At 33.6% G+C, this 26,560-nt stretch overlaps 2 protein-coding genes across 7 annotated transcripts in view; both read right to left on the bottom strand.

The window, feature by feature from the left end:
• Positions 1-9,451, bottom strand: part of LOC128986752 (sulfotransferase 1E1) — a 19,875-nt gene extending 10,424 nt beyond the window's left edge. The window contains exons 1-3 of the mRNA XM_054407265.1: positions 9,231-9,451; positions 6,241-6,476; positions 4,365-4,464 (exon numbers count right to left, since the gene is read on the bottom strand). Coding sequence (XP_054263240.1) covers positions 4,365-4,464; positions 6,241-6,436 — 296 coding nt within the window. The 5' untranslated portion in view covers positions 6,437-6,476; positions 9,231-9,451. The remainder of the gene's footprint in view (positions 1-4,364; positions 4,465-6,240; positions 6,477-9,230) is intronic.
• Positions 9,452-10,317: 866 nt separating this feature from the next.
• Positions 10,318-26,560, bottom strand: part of LOC128986749 (F-box/LRR-repeat protein 2) — a 42,098-nt gene continuing 25,855 nt past the window's right edge. The window contains exons 5-13 of one of the 6 annotated variants that reach the window (XR_008490151.1): positions 25,742-25,898; positions 22,566-22,683; positions 21,708-21,868; positions 21,024-21,129; positions 20,500-20,666; positions 20,041-20,243; positions 18,471-18,674; positions 12,146-13,760; positions 10,318-10,691 (exon numbers count right to left, since the gene is read on the bottom strand). Coding sequence is in view for 5 of the 6 variants with exons in the window: in XM_054407259.1 (XP_054263234.1) it covers positions 13,625-13,760; positions 18,471-18,674; positions 20,041-20,243; positions 20,500-20,666; positions 21,024-21,129; positions 21,708-21,868; positions 22,566-22,683; positions 25,742-25,898 (1,252 nt within the window). In the remaining variant the exon portion in view is untranslated. Of the gene's footprint in view, positions 10,692-11,932; positions 13,761-18,470; positions 18,675-20,040; positions 20,244-20,499; positions 20,667-21,023; positions 21,130-21,707; positions 21,869-22,565; positions 22,684-25,741; positions 25,899-26,560 lie in introns of those variants that run through there. The other 5 variants (XM_054407259.1, XM_054407260.1, XM_054407263.1 and 2 more) reach the window with 5 other exon arrangements.

The raw sequence follows: 26,560 nt of genomic DNA on the forward strand, positions 1-26,560 counted from the left end.
TAATGATTTCATATTTTTATTGGTTGGTTTGTATAGAACTCCAGGATCTGTATACGAAAATATTTTTCTTGAAAAATTAGATAGTTTGTTAGGCCTTATTTTTGAAAAATATGAAAGAGTAATTGTGGCTGGAGACATTAATATTAACGTTCTTAAGTTTTCCAAGGGCTATCAGATATTCAATAATATTTTAAATGAATATAATATGCATTATTTGGTAGACTTTCCTACTAGAATAACATTAGAGGGTGAAAGTGGTATTGATAATATATTTACTACAATTCCTAAAAACAATCTTTTAGTATCAGGCCTAATCACTGAGCTCTCTGATCATGACGCTCAACTCTTAGAAATTCGGGACATCTCTTCTAAACAAAAGTTTAACAAACCTACTATTAAATCTAGTAGAAAATTCCTTCCTGAAAATTTAACCAAATTCAAAAATTATCTTGCACAGGAAACGTGGACTGATTTATATTTAGCGACTGTAGAGGAAAAATATGATGTATTTTTTAATATCCTTATGTTTTATTTTGATAGTTGCTTTCCTAAGTTAAAGTCTCGTGCCTGTTCAAAATCAAAAAATTGGATTACTCCGGAACTTAAGTTAGCTAAAGATGAAATAATACTATTAAGCCGAGAAATTAGGGTAAATAAGGATAAGTTTTTAATAAAAAAGCTAAAAGACCTGAAAAGAAGCTACGCAGCCCAATTAAATAGTACTAAACGACATTATATCGAAAGCAATATAAGAAATGCCAGTAATGTCTCAAAAACTACTTGGAATATTATTAATAGGGAACTAAACAGAAACCGAGTTCGTGAAAATGAAATCCAATTAAAAATTGGTAACTTTGAATACACTGAACCTGATGATATATGTGAAATATTTAATGATCATTTTGTAAGTTTGGTAGATAGGATTGGGGACTTGTCTTCGGGAGCTCTTGGTGCAATCTCAAATCCTGTAAATTCAGTAAAATTTTATTTAAAGCCTGTTGATGAAGCTGAAGTAGACAAGATTCTTTCTTCTTTTGAAAACAAGTTTACCTGTGGTTTTGATGAAATTCCTATGCCTGTTTTAAAAAGTGCTAAAGATGTTTTAGCTAAACCATTGGCTCATTTAATCAACTCTTCTTTCATTTCAGGAATATTTCCAAGTAAATTAAAAATCTCTAAAATTAAAACATTTCATAAATCTGGTAGCAATAAGGACCCTTCTAATTACAGACCATTATCTATTTTGCCATGCTTATCAAAAATCTATGAGCGTGCCATGCATTCACGATTAATGAATTTCTTAGAAAATAATAGCTTATTTGATACTGAGCAACATGGATTCAGGCCCGGTAAATCTGTTGTCACTGCAACAATTGATTTGATAGAAACTATAATTGATGCTATTGATAAGGGTGAGAGCACTGTCGGGGTGTTTATGGATATTAGTAAAGCCTTTGATAGTGTCTGCCATTCAACATTAATTTCAATTTTAAAAAATTTTGGTTTTGCTAACAATGCTTTAAATTGGTTTCAATCTTACCTTGAAAACAGATTACAATATGTGGAAATTAATCATATAAATAACTTCAACCAATTAAGAAATGTAAAATCCTCTTTGAGGTGTATCAAATATGGTGTACCTCAAGGTTCGATTCTTGGTCCCATTTTATTTCTTTGTTATATTAAAGGTCTGCCAACAGCATTAACAGATAATATGGCAAAATTGTGTCTATATGCTGATGATGCAAATTTGTTGGTTTCTGGTAAATGTTTTAATAAAATACAAGAGTCGGCCCAAAACAATCTGTTATCTATAAAAAACTACTTAAACTTCAATAAATTATTTCTCAATTTTAATAAAACCAATTTTATGTCATTCAGTACAGCACAAAAGAAAAATCCAGAATTCTGTATTAAAGTAAATGATCTCCAAATTACTCAGGTAAAGGTAACAAGATTTTTGGGTTTATTGCTTGATGAAAATTTATCATGGTCACTCCATACGGATAAATTGTTACATAAAATTTCCTCGGGTTTATTTGCCTTAAGAAATCTGTCAAAATTTTGTTCCCTTGAGATATTGCTTAAGGTTTACCATGCACATATCAACTCACACATTACATTTGGTATTGAGTTATATGGAGCTACAAGTAATCAAAATTTACAAAGTATTCTAATCCTTCAAAAAAGGGCAATAAGAATCATGTTAAATCTGGATGATGAAGAATCGGCCAAAAAATATTTTCCTAAATTAAAAATTCTAACCGTTTACAGCTCATATATATTGCACACTATTATGCATGTGAGGGCTTCTGAAGACAAGGTGCCACTGCTGGGGGATAATCATAGATATAATACTAGGCATAAAAATTATCCATCCGTAACACAACACAAACTGGAGTTTTATAACAAGAAACCAACAGCTGCAGGTATTAGGTTTTTGTACCATCTACCAAAAGAAATATTTGATATAAAAAACATTAGGTCTTTTAAAAAAAAACTTAAATTGTTACTAATTGATAGAGCATTTTACTCATTTGAAGAGTTTTACAACATGTAATTACATTAATTAAATTTTCCTGTTTTATTTAGTTTAACAAAGTATTTTAATTAGTAATAAGCTGTTTTGACACCATTCTGTATTTATGCATATATTTCATGTAGGTATATAATGTATAAATCTTGAATAAAGCTTTTCTGATTCTGATTCTGATTCTGATACAGCGAGGTGAAGGAATACTCTTCACCAGTCTGACAGAGTCAGGGATCACACTGGTTACTTCCCCATTGTCATGGCCAAACAGAGCACTCAGCCTCTGGCAAACATATAGAGTGAGTAAGTAGATGGAACATTGGCCGAGTGATGAATTGTAGTATGGTACCTCTGATACAGCGAGGTGAAGGAATACTCTCCTCCAGTCCGACAGAGTCAGGGATCACACTGGTTACTTCGCCATTGTCATGGCCAAACAGCGCACTCAGCCTGGCAAACATATAGAGTAAGTAGATGGAACATTGGCCAAGTGATGAACTGTAGTATGGTATTTCTGATACAGCGAGGTGAAGGAATACTCTTCACCAGTCTGACAGAGTCAGGGATCACACTGGTTACTTCCCCATTGTCATGGCCAAACAGTGCACTCAGCCTGGCAAACATATAGAGTGAGTAAGTAGATGGAACTTCAGCCAAGTGATGAATTGTAGTATGGTACCTCTGATACAGAGAGGTGAAGGAATACTCTTCACCAGTCTGACAGAGTCAGGGATCACACTGGTTACTTCCCCATTGTCATGGCCAAACAGCGCACTCAGCCTGGCAAACATATAGAGTGAGTAAGTAGATGGAACTTCAGCCAAGTGATGAACTGTAGTATGGTACCTGTAAATATAGTACAACTTTGATAAGAAGTGTCTCAAGGGTAGTAGGGAAACAATCTTGTTATCAAGGTGTTCTTCTTGTTGAGTCATGTGTTGTCGAGGTTTTTTGGCTAGCAGCCTAGCAGTCATGTTATCAAGGAAGCATCCTTACAATGAGTGTATTTAAGAGCAACACTTCTTCTAACAAGTTACAAGTGTATTTTTTTTAGATTATAATTTATAGTACAGTACTTTAATATTCTGTACCCAAGTAGGTTTAGTAAAAAACACTGGCAATTCAATTTTGCATTGTGGAGTGGGGGTTTCAAGTCCAAACTTCTTCTATCTAGTACCAAGTACTAGAGTGAGTATAGTACCGCAGGACTGGGACGGGTGGCGTCGTCCTGTAATCCAGCTACTAGGAGGTCACGAATTGTGGATATTTATAGGCATGCACTGTGGATGCGATGCTCCCTGGTGTGGATTAACGTCCGCACTAGTGAGCACTACGACTATCCGCAGTACTATCCTGATAATTAGACCATTTCGTTAATAACAAGGAAAAATGTGGTTCGGATTCCACTATAAACTGTAGGTCCCTTAGTTGCCATTAGCTTTATAATTAGCTTTAATTAGCATTAGGTATGGGCTATTATAATTAACAGATGTGTCTAAGGAATATGTCTGCCTTAGTCACTAACAAGACTACAAGATCGCGCCACTCATCCTACACTCATCCTTCACTCACATTTGGGTTAAAATACGCACATAGTGGCGTCCCCATCTTAAATAATTGATATAATTGATACCTGAGTCTGAATTGACAATGGTTCACACAAAACATCCAATCTGGTATTTTTGTGAATCAAGTTTGACTTGTCAAAAAGACTTGTGTGAGGTTCTGAGTTACAATACAATTTAGAAAACGTGTGTTTGTTTTTCTTTTGAAAAGTCCAATTATTATAGTCCATCATGGTAGAGCCATACACAATAGGTTGAGAACTCACTCAATGATTGGACTTCTGAAGTTTATGAGTGTTGATTTTGCAGCTTCAAAGTCCAAGTTGTTCATCAAGCACCAGACCATCTCCAGGGTCCAAGTACTCCCTGCAACATTACGGTTCAAGTAAATCATAATCATAATAATATTATAAATGTGAAAGTTTGTGTGTTAAATTTAATTTAATAAATAAAATTTTAGTGAATTTCCCTATACCCTATACATATACTTTTTCATTTTGATGTCCCTAGAGGGCAGAAACACTAATTGTTAAAATTTTGTTGTACAGATTGTATTGTTGTAAAAATGTATACATAGATTTTTATATTTTATATACATCGGTGAACTATAACTTAAGTAATTTTTGTCCAAATTTGATGAAATTTGGCTTGAAGATGTAGGGCAGGATAACTTGAATGGGTTCGTGAACCAGCATTATCGGACCATGGTACAGGGTTTTATGGTTGGTTTGTGGGTTAAAAATTGGTTTTTATCATTTTTGACCCTCAAAACATAAAAATTAAACAATTATCAGAAACCATACAAATCATGCAATGATAAAAAATTAAAAACTTTGCGACTATTTGTGTTATTCATAATTTTATCTTTTAATCTTAAAAATACTGTAACTTTATACCTACATCTTATCTATTTACATAGTATATACTATTGAAGTAAATTTAATTATCTACAACCTTCTTTCCGTCAATATTTCTGAAAAATAACAGAGAAGGAGAAACAAATAAGATTTTAACAAAAAATGTGAGATGAAATTTTTTTTGAACTTTTTTTTAATTTGAGCGCGGATATCTCAGAAAATATGCGTCTTTCACTAATAATGTATATGATCAAAGTCGTAGCAAATTTAATGAGTGCAAATTGGGGCATTTACACCTCCCACCACCAGAGAGCGGCAGGGTGATTTTATTCTCACCTATCATATATTCATTAGGGGACCCTCCCCGACACATTTTTGAAAAAATTGGGAATACATAGATTTGTTCCTCTATTTTTCCTAATTTGCTTGGGCTACAGTGGTAGAACATTATTGCTATAGTATGTGTGTTATACTCTTTTTTTAGGTTGTTTAACCTTGCATTTGCCCGTTCACATAGACTGCAGATCTGTGTGTGGAATGTATCCAGCAAAGCAAGGGGTGAGACGGTACAGTACGAAGGTGAATTGTACTGATAAATTTTAGTGGCAAAAAAAAATTGACCAGTCTCCAAGTGACCAGGATCCGAACCCACGACATCGCTGCCTTGGGCCCGAAGTCCGTGACGCTACCAACTGAGCCACAGGACTCACCAATATAGTATACCGTAAATTTAAAGAAACAAATTTTCCCAATCTTTGTCCTCTCCCATTGCAAACACAAAGCTTGAGTACCTATATAACTGCAATAAGCAATTTAGACTTATACGCCAACCCCGTACAAAGGACAGTTACTCTGCTAGTATTAAATTTTGTTGTTTAAACAATTAATTATTTAATTGTTTACATGTTTAGGATTCACATTTCATTTACAAAATAAGCTACAATGAGGTTAAAAGATGAAACTAAAATGAAATGGTGAGTTAGTGGTTCAGTCAGTCGGGTTGTTGTGCCTGCCATAATTATTTATCAGTACACTGTTGTACTGCTCTCTTGTACTACACCAACTCACACCTTGCTTTGCTGGATACTTTCCGCGAACACACCCGAGACCAATATTTCTGGGCGAATGTAAGGCTCTAAATAATTTTTATTTATCACTCACTCACTGTATACATTTTTCTCATTTTAAAGTAGCACAATGGGCTGGCTAATCAATCTGTGAATATTACAGCATCCTCAGCAATGAGGGTTGAGACTGAAACCATACTCATACTGAAAAAAATTACCAGTGCGAGGGTATGCCACCATCCAGACATCGTCAGGCTTGACGTGGAAGTCGCGGATTCGCTGCCCTATGTCTTGAAACTTTGGAGGGAGCAGCACTCTGCCTGGGTGTACCTCTATGAGAGCGTCCTTCACTCCGAACATGGCGTCGATGCGGGAGCCCAGCTTCTCCTCCAACATCTCAAACTTGAGTGACATACTGCCGAGGATGGGTGAACAATAATACTGTACTCTGGACCTGGCAAGAATAGACATGGTATGACGACAATCTGACTTTGTGAATAATACAGAAATTCTCTGGTACACAGCTACTTTGAGATATAATCTATTTACATTGTCTTTAAAAGAGCAGATGATTAAGATAAATGTTTCAACTTGTATCCATAGATAATTTTTAGGCAACAACACTGTGCTGATTATGTCTGAACATCTTAGAACTTGTAGTTTGAACACGACTTGATCAAATGTTATATGAAATTCGGAGATTGAGATCAAACAATTATTTGTATTACTAGTAAAAAACAAGTCCTGTACAGTGTATTTACTTGAACGTCTTCCAAAAGGTAGCAAAAGAGTGAAACTGAAGGAAATTTAAAATTCTCTGTTATATTGAAAGTTAGTAGGTAGCTATTAGCTAACTAATGGGATGAATCAGTTCTAGATATAATCACATTGACTTAAAAATCTGTTGATCAAGATTGTTTTTTTCTTCACAAAATTAACTGTTGTATGCACAAAAGTTATTATTGGAACTTGATTGTTTTGTTAATCATACTTCCCTTTACTAGAAAATAAAAATACAATGATCCGGAAGATGTATGATATTGCTTCATAAAGCACCTACTGTATAGGATTTGGTAGTGGTAACCTATTTTTATAATAATTTGACCAACGCCTTTTTCTTAACATTCTACTCACAGTAACTCTGCAAACTAATTCCCAAATTTGACACCAATAAAAATACGTGTTTGTATATTCAATGAATTCAATTTTATTAATATAGGCTAGTAAAGATTGCAAAATTTTATGTGTTTTCAACCCTATTCACCTCATATCTGTTTAGTGTTTAGCTATGCAAAGTTGAAACCAAAGCTTTTTTGTGACACACAATGTTACCTACTGTTTAAAAAACTAACACTTTCAACTTTTGATATTATTGTTACTGCTAGGTTTTTTTTCTACATTTTTAATATATTGTTTAATTTATGTCATGTTCATCTGAAATAGCTTTTTATTAATCACTACAATAGGCAAGCATGTTTCTTGTAAACCTTTTTTCTCAGCTTGTGTGGATCGCAGGGAAAATCTACGCATACTGTTAGAAAGATATTTTCCTGTCGATGTACAGAATCCCTTTATAAATTAAAATATGGAAAGTAAATAAAAGAACGTTTTATAACACTTAAGACATATGTTTACGCTTATACTCACAAGACGGTAAATATACATAAACGATGGTAAGTGGTGATCGATTTCAATTAGTCACTTTAATCATCAGAACCAATAGGCGAATGTTACAACCTTTCAATGTTACAATTGCCTATTGGGTCTGATGATGATTGGAGTGTCCAATCAAAATCGATCACCACTTACCATCGTTTTATATATATTTACCGTCTTGTGAGTAGTAATATAAGTGTAAATATATGTTTTAAGTGTTATAAGACGTTTCCTTTTTTTTACTTTCCGTAAATTAAATAACACATACAATGCTAATCAAGAATTTATTTAAATTAAAATATGCTCAATAATAAGCACAAAAAATGAATGTATAATTATAAAAAATTTACATGGGCCACACGGGTTGCCCATGAAGATGAAGGTCGGTGACGAAATAACAACAAAATATTAACAGAAAATCAAAACAAATGGGAGAAATTCCTATAACATGTTTTATTTACAGCGTGGGGTGAAAATAGAGAAGTCTGTACATTACATATGGGTAGATATTTGGTCGAGTTTTTGATCACTGGATAACCTCTAGTTTATTTAATTTAACAAATTTAATTCTGGTCTTCATTCCGTTAGAATTAACATAGTTATTGTCTGTAGAAAACTTGTGGATGTTTATTTCTTATTTAATCAGATATTTGTAATTTTAGTTTTAGAGTACGGTAATAATATCATTGCTGGTGAGCTCATTACAACAAATATTTGTATTATATTTGGTAGTTTATATGAAAAAAGGGTCCTTTTCCATCACTAAAACTACTTTTTTTATTGCAATTCTGTTTATTCACTACCAGAGTTTTTTTCATAATCAGAAAATTGGTTGGATAGGTTGGTTTTAGAATAGTTTCATTTTATAATTGATGTATTCATAGACTAGGCTAATTGTTAAATACCCCCGCCGCAGCAAACCTGCCGACTAAGCGAATTTCCCTTTCTGAATTGATTTTCAATTAAATCTATTTAAATAACATTAGGTTTAACGAGTACCTAGGTTTGCTGCTACAAGGAAACTAATTAAGTGTGTTTTTCAGTAAAATATTAATAGCAGTATAAAATAAATAAATTTGCCAAGTTTGATCAAAATATATCCATAAACAAGCAAACTACAACATGGTACAATATTCTCCTTTGAGAATAGCATGGGAATTTTAAATTTTAATTTTTTTGAATTCACTCCGTTACCAATTACCGCACAAAAACACTTTTTATATACTAAATTGTTTGTTTTTTAAGCTCTTTAAAAAGGTCTAGAGGGAAATTGGGACATTTTGTGGTTTGAGGGTCAAAAATGAGAAAAACCAATTTTTACCCCATCATAAAACCCCTTGTAAAACTCTGTTCCCATGGTCCGATCATGCTGGTTCGCGAACTCATTTAAGTTAATCCCACCTTACACCTTAAAACCAAGTTTCATTAAAATCGGACTACTAAAATATAGGAACTGCAATAAAAAAAATAAAAAAAACTAGTGGTAGTGAATTAATGGAAAAGAACCTAAAAAAGAAATGTCCATCTTGGTTTGTTAACACTAGAATCTTACCTGTCAGTGCAGTTCCTTGTGTTGTGTTCACTTCAGCTGTTCACAGTCTGGTCAGTCAGGTAGTAATGTTCTTCCTTTACCTCTGTCTCTCAAACTTTCTTCACTTTCACTTTCTCCACTCAGGAAGCAGCTCTGACTCAAGGTTACATAATGCTGAAGAAAGTAGTCTGGACCACTTGTAAGAGAGTAAAGCTAACCTTGAACAGTGAGACTCTAAAATTCTTCCAGCATACTTTCATAGTTTAGAGTGTGTTACCAATTTGTATTGTTTGTTTATCTACTTTTTAGATTTTTTTATATGCAGTAAAGTTTTTTTTTTTTTAATGTATTTACTAAGAACCTCACAAAGGCTTGTCCGCTGCCAATTTGAAAATCATTGAACAAACATTTTCAACTTCCAAGTCAGTATTTTTTCCTTGTCTGCCTTTCCTCAAATAACATAAAAATATCAACAATAATAACTTTTAGGTAACAAGAACAATGATGATAATTTAAATTCCAACAGGTAGCCTATAATAAAACAGTGACTTAGGCTAAATGGGCCTAAGAAAACAATAGCTATTGCCTATGTTCATTATATTCAATTTTTACAGATAGGCTACTTAAATTGTTCCCTTGGTATGTTCCAACCTTTCAACATTTTTTCAAGACTTGCAATTTATATAATGTTAAAATTGGTTTGCAACACATAAACTAGTTTTACTTTAACATCTAGTAATCTTTTCATTCACAATGAATTTCTTACCCCCTTCCATAGCTATGGAAAGGCTAGAAGACGTACTTGGCCTTGCCAACATAGGTACAGTACCAAGAGAATTTTTTTACAAAATTAATATCAAATCTGTTTCACCTGCAGTGTGACCTTGTGTTTTTCTTACACTATATATTTAATTTCCATACAATGAGTTTAACTGTCACCGCAAGTTAGTTAAATATTTTCCTTAGTTTTTGAAAGTTGTCATAATCTAGAATATTTCACACGTAAGACAACCTTCGTATTCTATGTCATGCCAGTGACAATGATACCTTAATTGTAAGTGAATAATGAATAACGCATGCTGGAATATACAATAATAATGCTGCAAAGGTCATTTAACAATATTTTATTTTAAAAAACAGTTATGAACATTTTAAATTTTAATGCCTGTTTGACCATATAGTTACTTCCAATATTTTTGGAAAATACATATAAATCTATATAGGCTTACAAGAAATTTAAAAATTATAGCTACAGTATCACAATAGACAATTATGCTACTCAAATTTATAACAATTATAAAAAGAGTAAATTGATAAAAAAAAATTTAAATTGAACACGATCATAATTCATGCAATTTAGTTCATGACACATTTTTTCTTGTAATGATTTTGATAATTTCCAAATGCCGAAGTTAGGAATTCATTTGACAAATAAGTATAAAACAAAATACCTACAAAGCTACATATTTGAGAAAAATGGTCCTTTTCCTACAGTCACCCAACAAAGTTGGCTTCCCTGTACTGTTTATAGTACAGAAAGCTGCTAATTGCTGCATATTTATACTTTGCCGTACAGTTTATACTTTGCCGTACGGTTTATACTTTGCCGCACATCAGGATTCCAACCAAACAACACAAAACAGCGTGGTTTTATTATGCACGTAATCCGTGTACGCTTGGAAATAGGTTGGCAACACTTAAAGATAATAATTCTATGAGCAGCTGATTGACTATTATAACTACGAGTTAACCTGTCATTTCGTGTTTATAGTTTCGGCATTTCTGAACTTTCTGGACTTTTCTTTTAAACGTTTTTAAAACATTCCTACGATCTTAATAAACAAGAAAATACCTTTAAAGCATTTTTTTTAGGCGCGGAAACCACTTCAAATTACTGAAACATACGGAACTATATTCTCAAAACGCGGAGCACATTTCTTGCCGAGGCAAAATAGCGGAGCGATACGGACCACGGGTATTACTTTCTCTAGGGCACCATTTGTGTTGCCAGCTGAATCGAAAAAAGTGTTGTATAGTGTTTGAAAGACTAATTATTTATATGCTTTATAGTGACTGTAGGAAAAATATAATGTGTAACACGAGTGAAAAAGGCCTTTGCTGCACTCGAGATCATTCCGCACGAGCCACAGGCTCGTGCGTAAACATTGCTCTCGTGTGCAGCAAAGTGCCACTTTCACCACTAGTTACACAATAGTGGTGAAAGTGGCACTTTGCTGCACACGAGAGCAATGTTTACGCACGAGCCTGTGGCTCGTGCGGAATGATCTCGAGTGCAGCAAAGGCCTTTTTCACTCGTGTTACACATTATATTTTTCCTACAGTCACTTTAAAGCATATAAATAATTAGTCTTTCAAACACTATACAACACGTTTTTAGGTTCAGCTGGCAACACAAATGGTGCCCTAGAGAAAGTAGTACCCGCGGTCCGTATCACTCCGCTATTTTTCCTCGGCAAGAAATGTGCTCCGCGTTTTGAGAATATAGTTCCGTATGTTTCAGTAATTTGAAGTGGTTTCCGCGCCTAAAAAAAATGCTTTAAAGGTATTTTCTTGTTTATTAAGATCGTAGGAATGTTTTAAAAACGTTTAAAAGAAAAGTCCAGAAAGTTCAGAAATGCCGAAACTATAAACACGAAATGACAGGTTAACTCGTAGTTATAATAGTCAATCAGCTGCTCATAGAATTATTATCTTTAAGTGTTGCCAACCTATTTCCAAGCGTACACGGATTACGTGCATAATAGAACCACGCTGTTTTGTGTTGTTTCGTTGGAATCCTGATGTGCGGCAAAGTATAAACCGTACGGCAAAGTATAAACCGTACGGCAAAGTATAAATATGCAGCAATTAGCAGCTTTCTGTACTATAAACAGTACAAGGAAGCCAACTTTGTCGGGTGACTGTAGGAAAATAACTATTTTGTAACTTATGTAACATAAAATGCTTCCTAAAACCTTTTAAGGCTTGTCACTTAAAGCTTTTCAACATAGAGTGGTCACTCTAAAACTCAGAGGTACCAACACAAATAAGCTGAATTACAAACTCGTCCTAAAACTCCAAGCAAATAAAGCAAATCTCATTTAAAAAAATATTTACAGAAGTAGACTATCACAAACATACCGGCAACATAACAAAAAGACTAACAAAATTTAAAGTTTAAAATTGCAGCACATTTATATTTTAAACATTTGTAGTAAAAGAGTTCTGGAAATATGGCAGTGTAACATATAATTCAAGGTTTAAAACAATGAATTATTCAAATTCAATATTTATTGGCCCAACAGAATTTTTAAATAGATTTACATACCTACGAAAAAAGTTCTATCATCCTGCAATTTAAAATTCATTCAGTTATTTTAGTGTCTTAACTGTTATAAATGTACTGTTATAACTGTTGTATAAGGCACTGTTATAACTGTTATATAAGGCACTTCTGATATAAAATTACATGGCTTATACAAGTCTATAAGAAATTGATAAATTTGCAAATAGATAAGAGGAGGGGGATAAACAAATAAAGTTTCTTGATGTAAAAACCAAAAACAAAAACCATAAAATAACAATGATAAAATTAAAAGTAATACTTTTTGTCTTTGTAACGATTGTAATGATAACAGTCAGTATTGTCAGACAGAAAAATGCAAACAATATTAGTAATAACATTGAGTAAGAGTATAAAATGAATACTAGAATAAAAAATTGTATTACCACTGAGAACATACACCGTTACGCTCCTCTCACACTATTATGGTTTTTGCTGGCTGATGAAAACCATACAGCTAAGTTCTTTCTCATTGTGTTTCAAACTTCATAATGAACATAGACTGTGTCAATTGACAAGCCAGATTAAACAATTAACAGTGCAACAGCTGATCTATTTTCTTTGGCCGGTAAGCTCCTGTTCAACAATAAAACCTGCGTGAGTACATGCATCACAGTGCAACAACTGCCTGGTTCAGTGGTAGTGGAGAGCTGCAAGATGGCAAAGTTTTCTGCCATCGCTGTAAAACGTGTAGGTAGTGTGAAATCTCTCTTGCGCTTCTTAATACAACTAAAAGAATTTACCATACGTATAGTGTTAAAGGAGCGTTTATTTATTTAAAGAATAAAGAATAGTTTCATTAGAAACTTTGGTAAAAAATATTTTAATTCTTATCTGGATACAGTTTTTATAACTTTTACAAACCATCCTATTATGCTAAAAGTTAATATTCCAACTTTTCACATACAATTTTTTAAAGTTTTTTATTACACATTAAACCTTGGAAAACAAGGAATTCCTCTCATCAATTAGATTATTTTGAATGCCACAACAAAGTCTTTTTTGAAATTCAAATAGAATCCAGACTTATTGTTACATCCACATCAAGTTGGTTCAGAGATTTGATCGGTAATTAGTTGAATATAAGGTCTTTGTAGTTGGAAAGTAAGTAGTAAGTAGATACTCTACAACTGGTGGTAGTTCTGACTACTGTGGTGCGATCTGCTCGCTCAAAGTTGGCCTTCACAATCTCATAGTACCTGCCATCACTGGAAGAAACCAATACATTAGCCAAGACATTTTACATATTGGACAACTCATTATGAGATCTTAGTACTCATAAGAAATCATCCTCTTTCAAATTTAGCGCAAGGCGAGACTGCCAAACTATTTGAAGTGTATGAAGGACCATTCAAGATTAGCAGAGTGTTAGGATCATCGACATACTTCATTAGTAGTTTAGAAAACCCAGAAGAATTCGGTCCATACCACATTTCTTCAATCAAGAAGTATTTTCCCCCCATGAACAACGAAAATGTTTAATTCCCTTTCCTGTTCTCTGAAAATCAAGTGCATAAACAATCTGTCAGTGAAAATGGCCGTATTGTTTAAAAGACAATTATAGTGCTCAAGATAAACTATTATAAAAGATGAGAGGACTGTGTGTTCAGTGGTGATAGACTGATAGACAATAGGAAATGGTTAATTCCCACACACTCACACATCACAAATATATAGACACAAAACCACTTTATGCTTTCCACTGTTTCTGTTCTTTACTACTGTTTGTTTGTAATAATAATATAATTAATCATGTTTTGTTGTGTTAACGTCCCATGTTATGTTTTATCAGGTTATATTTAAATATTTTCAATGTTTGTATTTATTCTAAAAAAAAAAGGTTCTGTTTATGTAAATTAGTTAAGTTGTCATACATTCATTCATTATCTTATCGAAATAATGTTCTGTTGATTCATCACCATACCATCATTTCTGAGGGGATATTGAGATAAAACATGAATGTACTCATATGTGAATTGTAGCTAAATTACTTTTAATATTTATCAATTACTGTATTTTCAAAAAGAATATTTAAATTTAATAAAATATAAATTAGTGAAGAAGAAAAACTATATTCAAAAATACCATTCTAAAATTAAATAGTGTCTAGGTAGGAAATATTTCTTTTGTACTGTCCAGTGTCCAGGTGTGAAGTAATTGTTGGAAGGAAAGCAAAAGAAAAGGAAGAAAATGGCTTGTGGTGGAAGATTTAGAGAGAGATGAATGTGGGAGCCAAGTCTCCAGTGATTTAAATATTAACAAGTATAAATTAACATTCAGAATACATATAAATATTGAATATAAAGAGACATAAAGAAAGAAGAAAATCACTATTCAACAAAATTGGTAATATCAACCTCAATTAACACTTAAAAAACTCATCATCAATTTCCAACCACCACATTGTGAATATTGAATAAATTCAAGTGACTTTCAAATTAAGAACTTATAGCCTAAATTTTTTTAGGCCTAATGAAAGTGTACATTCTGTTAGTAGCATTTTGAATGAATATAGCTCACTTTTTGATGGTAGTATTGGTAACATTTCTACAACAGTTCATTTGTCATTAAGTGAAGATGCTAAGCCTATTATTGAACCATGTCGTAGAGTACCATTCGCTTTGTTAAATCCTTTGAAAAATGAACTTGAATTAATGGAAGCTAATGGAATTATTGTAAAAGAAAATGAACCTACAGAATGGGTTCACAGTTTAGTTTTGATAAACAAAAAAAATTCTGGACTAAAGGTAGTATTAGATCCAAGAAACCTGAATAAGTATATACAAAGAACACACTGTCAAATGCCAACTATAGATGAAGTGTCATCAAAGTTTAATAATTGTAAGATATTTTCAACTCTTGATGCAAGCAGTGCATTTTGGATGCTTAAGTTGGATAATATTAGTAGCAAGTTGTGTACGTTTAATACACCTTTTGGTAGATATAGATACCTTCGTTTGCCATATGGTATCTCAAGTGCACCGGATATATTTCATTCTACTGTATCTAAAATATTTGAAGGTATTGATGGTGTAGTCACCTACATAGATGACATTTGCATAGGTGCTCCTGATAAACAAACACATGATTTAAGATTAAAGGAAGTACCTATTAAAAAGAGCTAAGGATTTTAATATTAAGTTTAACTCTAGGAAATGTAAATTTGCTGAGAGTGAAGTTTTGTTTTTGGGTCATCGGTTTACTGAGTATGGTTTAACTCCGGATCCTTCTAAGCTTAAAGCTGTACAGGAGATGCCAATACCTAAAGATCGTAAAGACTTGGAAAGATTTTTAGGAGTTACCAATTACTTATCAAAGTTTATTCCAAATTATTCGACTGTAACATCTCCTTTGCGAGTTCTTTCACATAAAGATGTTTTATTTCAATGGAATGCCGAACAACAAAATGCATTTTTGACTTTAAAGTCTTTGTTAGTATCTCCTCCTGTTTTATCATATTATGACCCAAGTAAGCCAATAACATTGTCTGTAGATTGTTCCTCAACTGGTTTAGGTGCTGTATTGTTATGTGGTGATAATCCAATTGCGTATGCGTCTAGAGCGCTCACTAAGACTCAGTCAAATTATTGTCAGATAGAACGAGAAATGCTAGCCATAGTTTTTGGTTGCACTAGATTTCACCAATTTATTTTCTCTAGGAAAGTAACTGTTGAAACTGATCACAAACCCTTAGAATGTTTGTTTAGGAAGCCCATTACTGCTGCTCCTTTAAGATTACAGCGAATGATGCTAAAAGTTCAACGCTATGACTTAATTGTTGTATACAAGCCAGGTAAATTGATGTATATAGCTGATACACTGTCACGTGCAGCACTTCCAGTAGAAGGTAAAGAAGATATTGATGTTTTAGATGAGGACATCATTTGTGAGGTAAATATGTTAAAATCTTATCTTCCCGTGTCTGAAAGTAAACTAAACCTGCTAAGAGAAAAAACCAGTTCAGATGAATGTCTAGGTATTTTAAAGATGTATATATCTAAAGGTTGGCCTCAAAAGCCTGAAGTCAGTAATATGGTTTTACCATTTTGGAGTATTAAACATGATCTTCATGTTGTAGATGATCTTGTTTTCAAAAATCAATCTATTGTTGTACCTAGTTCACTTCATAAAATGATGCTTGAAAGTTTGCATTGTGGCCATGTAGGAAAACAAACATGTGAGATTAGGGCACGCAATTTATTGTAATGGCCCACCTTACATAAAGACATTGAAAGTTTTGTAAATAAATGTAGTGTTTGTGTTAAGTTTAAGCCTATGAATGCAAAAGAACCGTTGTTGTTTCATGATGTACCAGATTTGCCTTGGCATAAAGTGTCAGGTGACATTTTTGAGTTTGATAACCAATATTTTCTTGTACTAATGGACTATTATTCTAAATATATTGAGTTAGTATCTTTGTCAGACATAACTTCAAAAACTGTAATCGAGAAATGCAAATCAATATTTGCTCGCCATGGAATTCCTGTTACTTTAGTAGTTGATTCAGGAAGTCAATTCACTTCTAACGCTTTTCACGAGTTTTCTGTGTTGTACGATTTTAAGCTAGTGATAGTTAGTCCAAAACACTCTCAATCTAATGGTCAAGCTGAGTCAGGTGTCAAAATAGCGAAAAACTTACTGAAGAAAACAAAAGAATCTAAGTCTGATGTGTATCTTGCATTGTTAAGTTATCGTAACACTAGTAAACAATATCAACCTTCACCAGCAGAGTTAATGTTTAGTAGAAAACTCAATGGCCTATTGCCACTGTCTAAAAGTAGTTTGCAGCCTAAAGTAACAAAACCTAACAAAATTTTGTCAGACAAGAGAAAAGATTGTATTAAAAAGTACTATGGTAGAAATAGCAAAGAGTTACCCTCTTTAAATGTAGGAGACAAAGTGTATTTTAAGAAAACTGTTGATTCACCTTGGACATCAGGAAAAGTAGTAGAAAAAAATAGAATCCCCAGATCCTATGTTTTGTCTGATGAGAAAGATAAAATGTTTGTAAGAAATAGGAAGATGATTAGGCCAGATTTGTCTAATGATACAGGTAATGAAACCATAATGCCTGAAACAAGTCCTAAGTCAGATTCACAAATCAGTTTGTCAGGTACTAATGGTAATAGCCTTATTTCTCCGCAAAGTAGTCCAGTGTTGTTTCAAAGACCAGTAGGCCTAACTCCTAGAATTTCATCAGAAGAACAAATTGTTAAAAGTTTCGATGGTTGTGTAAGCCGAAAGGGTAGATTGATAAGAAATCCAAAGCGGATGTCTTATGATTAGGTTTTGGTGTATATTTTGTTAGACTTGAAAGGAAAATGTTAAAGTAGTATTTTGGAAAGTTAAAATTTTCAATTTTGTAAAAGAGAGAGGATGTTGATATATGTATATAGTGAAGTCCATGTTTAGAGGTATTACTCTTTGGTCTTTGTGTATTCTCTTTTAAGTGTATTTGATTTCCGATATAGAATAAAAGATGTCGGCTCATTAACTGCAGCCTAAATGTATTTCTGTCGATGTTAAATACAATTTATAATAAATAGTATTGAAACTTCAATTGTGTTTTTATTTAAAACATGAAACTGTTAAGTGTTAACATGTTTCATGTTTCATGTTTCATGTTTCATGTTTCATGTTTTAAATAAAAACACAATTGAAGTTTCAATACTATTTATTATAAATTGTATTTAACATCGACAGAAATACATTTAGGCTGCAGTTAATGAGCCGACATCTTTTATTCTATATCGGAAATCAAATACACTTAAAAGAGAATACACAAAGACCAAAGAGTAATACCTCTAAACATGGACTTCACTATATACATATATCAACAGTATACGTCAGCGTGGTGCATGTAATTTTTAAAAAAATCTCTAATTACATATGAAATATTCACACATTTGTAAGTTTACCTGAGAGTTAGGCAGCGGAGTTTGAGGCACTTGACACGAAGTATGTCAATGGCCTTCTGACTCTTGTCTGAGAAACGGAGATTCTCTGGATCCCACTTGAGCTCAAGACGTTCCAGGTTGGGGCAGTTGTTGGCAATGCCATCCATCAACTGATCTACATGAATGTTGACACCCAGCCGCTCTGATGTGCCCATGATGATGATCCTAGGAATCAATGAGATGTAAATTACTCTATTATTGCAGAAGATTTCAATTAACAATCCGGAAATTAAAGACACTATGATATCAAACAAATGGGGTCTATATTGGCAAGATTTGTAATGAAGAGTCTTAGAAATTATTATTTTACTAGCAGACTTTTGTCCTTCTTACGGGGTTGGCGTAGTATAAAATGCTTATGGCAGTTATACTCGTGCTCTGTGTTTGCAATGGGGGAGAACCAGGTTTCAGAAAATTTTGTTCTTGAAATTTACGTATGCTATTGCTATAGTATAACAAATCTACCGTAAACATAACTTTCTACCACTGCATCTAAACAATAGAAAAAAGTAAATTACCAATCATTCACACTATATCAAAATTATTTATTAAATTAAAAACATAAAAATAACTAAACAATCCTATTTTGACAGTTCTCATTGTGTATCACAGCTTTTGTTTGCAGGTAAGGTGTTGGTAAACCTTGTAACTTTTTAATGCTATTAAATATCATAGAACCGACTTGTTTCGTTGAAACAGTTGGCAAAATTCTTTAATTATAATATTTCTAAATATGAATACTCATAAGAATAACATGGAAACTTAGAACCCCTGTGGGGCACAACCCTATGGGATTTTCACAACTTTAATATGCCTATGTTTTCTCAAGACTATCGAGTACCTCTCTGCAAAATGTCAGCTCAATTGGTCCAGTAGTTTTCATGTGATGGAGCTTCAGAGTTGCACACAAACATCCATACTTTCCCATATAATATTAGTAGGATTGGTTAAATGAAGTTAGTTATACAGTATAGGCAATGAAAAGTTATAGATGAGTTAATTCATAATATACACATTGGTGGTTTTATTAAAAGTCTCCTATATATATTATATGGTGTAAATTAATTGATGAATGAATGAATCTTCTATTTCAGCAGACAAAGTAGGCTTGCATGGCCCTTCATTGCACTTAACCTGTATACAACATATATTTTTAAAAACTGTATTCACACATATCAATATAAAAATTAACTTACAAAATAACTCGAAAACTCAGTCAGACTAGAAAAGACACAATCCTAGGGTGCACCAGCCAAGACCATATGATCCAAGTACAATGTTCTCTTTGCCACCACAACTATAACTATGAAGCAACCGTATGCGGAGAAGGATATTTTTCCGAAGATGGAAGGCATGTACAGCAGAAGCCCTGTCTTAAAGCTGTGATTATATGATGAGTTATACATGGAAACATGAAAAATTAGATGTGTGAGCTCCTTACTACCTTCAGCAAAAACCCAACAAAATCATTTTCAAACTATTATGTATACTATTTTGTCAATATTGATTGATAATGCACCAAGCTACATACTGGGAGTTGTTGAGGATTGGCAGTACTGACTGCCACAACTGGTCTGTGATGTGACTCATGCCTGAGAGACTGAGGCCTTGCAACTGATGTCCGTAGCGGGAGAGGAAGCGATGAAGTCCGTCGTCAGTCAGGTTGTCAGAACTGTCCAAGTCTAGAGATATCAGGTTTTTGGGATTCCCCTGCTCCATAAACGCTTTTAGTACCTGCAAAATCCTAGTTGAATTTATTTTTCTTTAGAATTTTCCTAGACTCAAAACCATTGTTAAATTTGTATACTTATTACTTTTAATCTTACTAAAAATGTTTGTTACTGAGCCAAATGTTTAAATAATTTGGGAATATAGGGTGAAGGAGTAGCTGAAGTTCTAGTTATCTTTCAGTTTTGGTATCTCAAATTCTGTAGAAAACTAATACTTTCTCCATAGTAGATTAAATAATACACAAATGAAATCCTTGTACCGAGTCGTTGAAGCCGTTGATCTGCCCGGCACTGAGGAAGCGCAGGGAGGGGATGCGGGTGAGCATGTCTATGAGACACTCAGTGCTGAGGTCCGTGGCTGTGATGTCGAGCTCCTGGACTGAGGATTTCTCCCACTCTACTTGCATCACAAACTCACTCTTCAGATCTGTAAATGACAATGAATGATGCTTTTATTACCATTAGATTGCTCTGATCTTGATCATTGAACATTGAGCAATTCCTTATGGTTATAGCGCTTGTTTTCAAATATGAAGGTCGCTGGTTTGATTCGAAGCAAGATCTTTACCAGACCCAGATGTAATTTGTCTTTGGGCTATGTATTATTGATGCTATCCAACCAAAAGGTCGATGTTTGATAGTAAAAATGCCAGGGTTTGGACAGTTCCCTTTCAAAACGTAAAAAATGCCATTGGTGTGGAAAGCACACAAAATATATTTAAAAAAATAAACATCTGTAAATATAATTTATAATATTTTGTGAAAAATAGAAACTGATACTCACTGGTCTGATTCATGAGAAGACATTTGAGTCTTCTGCTCCTCTGGAACAAGGTCTTCATTGTGGAACCTGTCACTTTGTTGCAGTAGTTGACAGCCAAACACTCGAGCTGCAATAGATAAAGATCTATCGTTGCTGAGAGTTGTAAACTATGTACTCCACTTACTTAAATCAGAAATAATATTACCAATGTTTTCATAATATTTTAAGCCTTGACCTTTTCAAGGCTATTACCATTGACAAAAAGAGTTAAATATAGACTGTCAGCAGTGATGCAGTTACCATAGGTTCTGGCACACACCCCTGGGAATGCCATGTAGTTACGGCGTATGCACTATGGAACTACACGGCGCTCCCAGCGGTGTGCGCCAGAACCTATAGTAACCATGGTAACGACAGCAGGCTGACAGTTTATATTTAATTCTTTTTGTCTATGCTACTTGATGCACCATCACATACAAAAAATGTGTTGTTACCATGTAAGGATAAACATTTATAAGGAGAGAACTCAAGCATAGCAGTTACTCTTAAAAATGGGAGGAACACGGCGAGTTGTTGCCTCATCTGAAGCCATTTCAAGTTTTTTTAGACACAACTTTGTATAAATAAAAAAAAACATTTTTCAAAAATAATAATAAGCATGAATGTTTATTTCATATTATAAATATTTGGAAGGTTTAGCTATACCTGTATGCAGTTAGAACTGAAAGCGTCTATGTGGCTGTCATCAATAAAGTTTATGCCGTAGAGGTTGATCACACGGAGGTTTGGTGTGGCTGACTTCAGCTTGTGAACATTGATAACTTCATAAATCTCCTCTTCCTCTTCCTCTACTTTCTCATAAGTGCCTAGTATAATGATAGAATATAAGGTATGTAAAGAATGGAACTAATAATGTAATAGTTTTATTTTGTTGATTGGAAATAGAGGCAGTAAATCACCTTCATGGTTTTGATAAGTTTACAAATAAAGTATGGCAAGTTATAAGTTGTGTCTTCTGGTCAGAAAACAATTTCAATTTACAATAGCTGCTCTATTGTAAAAGTTTGATTTAATTGCCTCCTCTTCCATGAATTAAACCCCTTAGGTTAAGACTGATCGATTTCTTTGTTATATAAGTATATTTGCATTCATACTAACTTCATAGTACATGTAGCTGTGATTCCAGTTAAAACTGTGTTAAATAAGTAAAAGTTTAGAGAAAGCAGAATTTAAAGAAGTTAATTGGATTTTACTATCATAGTTTCCATATGACACTTTTCTTTCCATCTTGCCTTATTTAAGACTTGGCTCCTACGTACTTTCTAACACTTATGGGTGAGTTTTGTCTTTTTACCTTTAATGTGAGTGCTTTGCACTCAATGTGGTGAGACGTTAACTTAAACTGACTGAGATAAGTACTGCCATGAGACTGTTCTATATATGTGTTTCTTCTGTGAGGGTCAACACATTTCTTCATCAAGAAAATAATTTTTAAGGAAATAAGCACAGTAAATATTTTATAAAAGGTAGGTAATAGTTTTCCACGTTTTAGGGCTACTTTACCTATTAGATGTAAAATTTCAAGTCCATTTATAAAATTGTATATTTTTCTCATGAAACCTTCCATGAAGATGACCTCAGACAGGCAGATACACAAGTACCGCAACTTGGTGGGAAATGCCTAAAACAATGAACAAAATATTTAAATTGGTAGACAGACTAGAAAAATAGGCTCATGACCTTAAATCTCTAAATCTTGACCACTAAACGTTGGAAGTGAGAAGATGGAGATTATGGACAATGATTAGAGAGGAGTACGGTAGCAGTTATGTCTGGAGGTCAGGAAAGGAAATTAAGTATAAGTAAATAACAGTTCAATATTTAGTAAAATACCCCCGCCGCAGCAAACCTGCTGTCTAAGCGAATTTCCATTTGGCCGAATTGATTTTCAATTGATCTATTTAAATAACATTAGGTTTAACGAGTACCTAGGTTTGCTGCTAGAAGGAAACTAATAAAGTAGTGTGTTTTTAGTAAAATATTTATAGCTTACTATAAAATAAATAAATTTGCCAAGTTTGATCAAAATATATCCATAAACAAGCAAACTACAACATTTTACAATATTCTCCATAAGAATAACATGGGAATTTTAAATTTACCATTTTTTTAGTTTTCTCCGTAACCAATAACCGTACAAAAACACTTTGATATACTGAATTGTTTGTTTTTTTAAGCTCTTTAAGAAGGTTTAGAGAAAAATTGGGAAATTTTGTGTTTTGAGGGTAAGAAGTGAGAAAAACCAATTTTTACCCCATAAAACCCCCCATAAAACCCGGTTCCCATAGTCCGATCATGCTGGATCGCGAACTCATTCAAGTTTATCCCGCCTTACACCTTCAAACCAAATTTCATCAAAATCGGATAAAAATTACTCAAGTTATCGTGTTCACGGACACATATATATATAAATCTATATATATATATATATATATATACATATATAAAAATTTGAACGAATGGTGTTTTTGGCCTCTGGGGACATTAAAATGAAAAAGTAAATCGGTCCCGGGCCTAAGTCTTACCATGAGACCTACGGTAATAGCTACTTCCCTATAGGGAAATTCGCTAAAAAGGTTGACACAAGAGTGATTTGCATTGCCTTAATGGAATGAAGTAGGGCAGTGAATGGCCAGACCATGTATATTGTATAGCATTTGACTAATCAAATCAAATCAAATCAAATCATTTATTTAGCCAGAATATAACCAAAACAATTTGCATTAGCTAAGTCATAACATTATTTTTTAAACATGTCTTACATGGGGCTACAAATATATACAGAGGTTTACAAAATGGCTTACATAATAATACTTATAAATAATGGCAGAGTCTTTTAAATCAATATTTACATTAGCATTCCTAGAGCTGATATGAGTTAAAGAATTCCTGGACGCTGTAGGAGGTAAAAGTTATCGAAAGAGATTTTAATTGTGTTTTTTTATTTTAAAAGGTTTGGTTCTAGCTTTAGTTCAATTGAGAAAGTGCTGGAGGTGAATTGAAAAGTATAATGCCATTGTATTGTAAGTGTCTTTTGAAAAAAGGTTGTAGAATGTTTAGGGATTGGTAATGTGTATAAGTTTCGCAATGTGTAGTGGTTTTTGACAGAAAAGTTTAATTAATTGAGAAAACTCTTGTTTTACAAATGTTAAGGATTCAAGAATAAAATAGATGGAAATATCAAAATTTTTGAACTGGCAAAATATTTAAGTCAGGATTTATGACTTTGCAGAGAGAAAATAATCCTCACAGCCATTTTTTTTAGTTTAAACAAAATTTTGGTCTGCTGGCACTCACACTCACATCCCCAAATAAGATGTGCTAAATAAGACGCCATATGCTAAATTGGGATAAATGAGTCCATAGTATGCAGTAGCAGTACCTCCAGATTTTCGTTGTTCTTGAGGTTACGCAAAACAAAAATACCAGAACTAAGTTTCTTTGCAATGTGTTTGATATGGTCATCAAAACTAAGTCTATGCTCTTGTCTAGGTCAATCGAAGGAACTTGTCAAGTTCAACTTGACATTCGGTTTTGTTGAGAAGGAGACTAAAACCACTATTCGACCTATTTGATAAATGGACGTTAATGAGTTGTGTTTTGTCTTTGTTGATTTTCAATAAGATGTCGCCAAACCATTGAATTGTACTGTTTGCTTACAAAAAACAAATTTGATATAAATTTATTAAATCAGAGCTAGAAATCAAAAGAGATGTTTTGTCAGCGAACAATGATAGATTTTTAAGGATCTTGTGCAGGAAGAAATGTTTTTTATTAAAAATAAAAAGGACTGGTCCCAGGACGGAACCTTGAGGAACCCCTCTTCCAACAGAATTCTCAGCAGAAGGGTAGGATCACAGACAAGGGAAACATAGTCAATGGTAGGATCTAACACAACCAGCCTCATCAACTGTCCTTATCTCTATTGGCTTCTGCCCCAAAGGAATGACCTGACCCAATCCTTCGACACCCACATTACTCATTCTTTCGAGCAATAAGTTATGGTCCACCATGTCAAAGGCCTTGCTCAAGTCAAAGAGTAAACCAGCAGAATAGTTTGCAGCATGTAATACACAAACCCCCTCGTTTATCAATTTAAACATGCTAGTTTTCGGATATGATATTATTTATCCTGGAAAAATCCCATAGCCTTATTTCCATGATTTTTTCAAATATATTTTAAAACACATACACTACTGATATGGACCAATAGCTATTGCAACGTGTTGGATCCCCCTTTTTGAATATAGACCTGACCACTGACACCTTCAGCGCTTCGGGAAATGTTCCACTAAGGAAGGGGCTTTACCAGATGGTGCAATATTTTTTTTCAGTTTTATCTTTATTTCATCAGCTCCTGAAGACTTTTTATTTTTTAGACTTTTGATTACACTTATAATTTTTTCTTCACTATTTGGACATAGAAAGAGTGAACCAACAGTTTTTTAATAATATTAATATCTGCATTATTGGATGAAGTAGTCTACATAAATATTTAGCTACAACTTACTGCGGGTATCTTTAAATCATTGGTGTAACTTATTCTTCTGATAAAAAAATCTGTAGTAAGCAATGTTGTCTATACTTTAGATAACCTAAGAAAGCTCAAAGTACATGAAAGAAGTAAATACAGATTGAATCATCCATGAATTAGTTATAGAATATACAAAATAACTGACCTGCATTTCGCTAAAGTCGTGCAGTTGCATGGCTGTGGAGAAGTCAAGTAACATATGAGTAAGGTTGGGGCACTTGTTGGCCAGCTCATGCAACACTGTGTGAGTGATAAGCTCAATAGGCAGCTCAATGTAGCGCAGGGACGGTCCAAACCGAATACTGCAACCAAGCAACATGGCAATTACTATTGGAATTGTTTACGATACTAACCAGGGCATTGGGCATTGGTCCTTGGACCTTATAGTCAAAAAATATTATGCATCAAGGACATCAAGTGGTTCAGCGAGCTCAGCTTTCTTTCATTGAAACTGGACAGCAAAAAGTAAAGGGGGTCGCTTTTTACATATGTATGGTGTTTTGTTGGTGGATTAATCAGAGTAATTTAAAGTACAAAAAACCTGGACTTATCTGGTAGAGCAGAATATAAAGTGATTGCCCTTACTTAATATGAACAGTCATCCGTAGTAGGCCGCTAATGCTACAATTTCATACGCCAGTTCAACTTTTTTGATTCATCAGTATTTTTATATATTTCTAGATGACACACTGTAGAGCATATTATACAGTATTGAAAATCCATCATATTCACTTGCACTCAAATCACTATCTTGTAAATCATTGGATGTTGATTATTACCAAATGATTTTGAGTACTGACTCCAGGGAACCAACATGTGGCTACAGCTAGTATTGATTAATACCTGATGAGTGTAAGTAGTGACTCCAGGGAGCCAACATGTGGCTACAGCTAGTATTGATTAATACCTGTTGAGTGCAAGTAGTGACTCCAGGGAGCCAACATGTGGCTACAGTTAGTATTAA

The sequence above is a fragment of the Macrosteles quadrilineatus genome, unplaced genomic scaffold (assembly GCF_028750875.1).
Source record: "Macrosteles quadrilineatus isolate MER2022 unplaced genomic scaffold, UCM_ALF_1.0 Scaffold_2__2_contigs__length_208266976, whole genome shotgun sequence".
Taxonomy (NCBI): Eukaryota; Metazoa; Arthropoda; class Insecta; order Hemiptera; family Cicadellidae; genus Macrosteles; species Macrosteles quadrilineatus.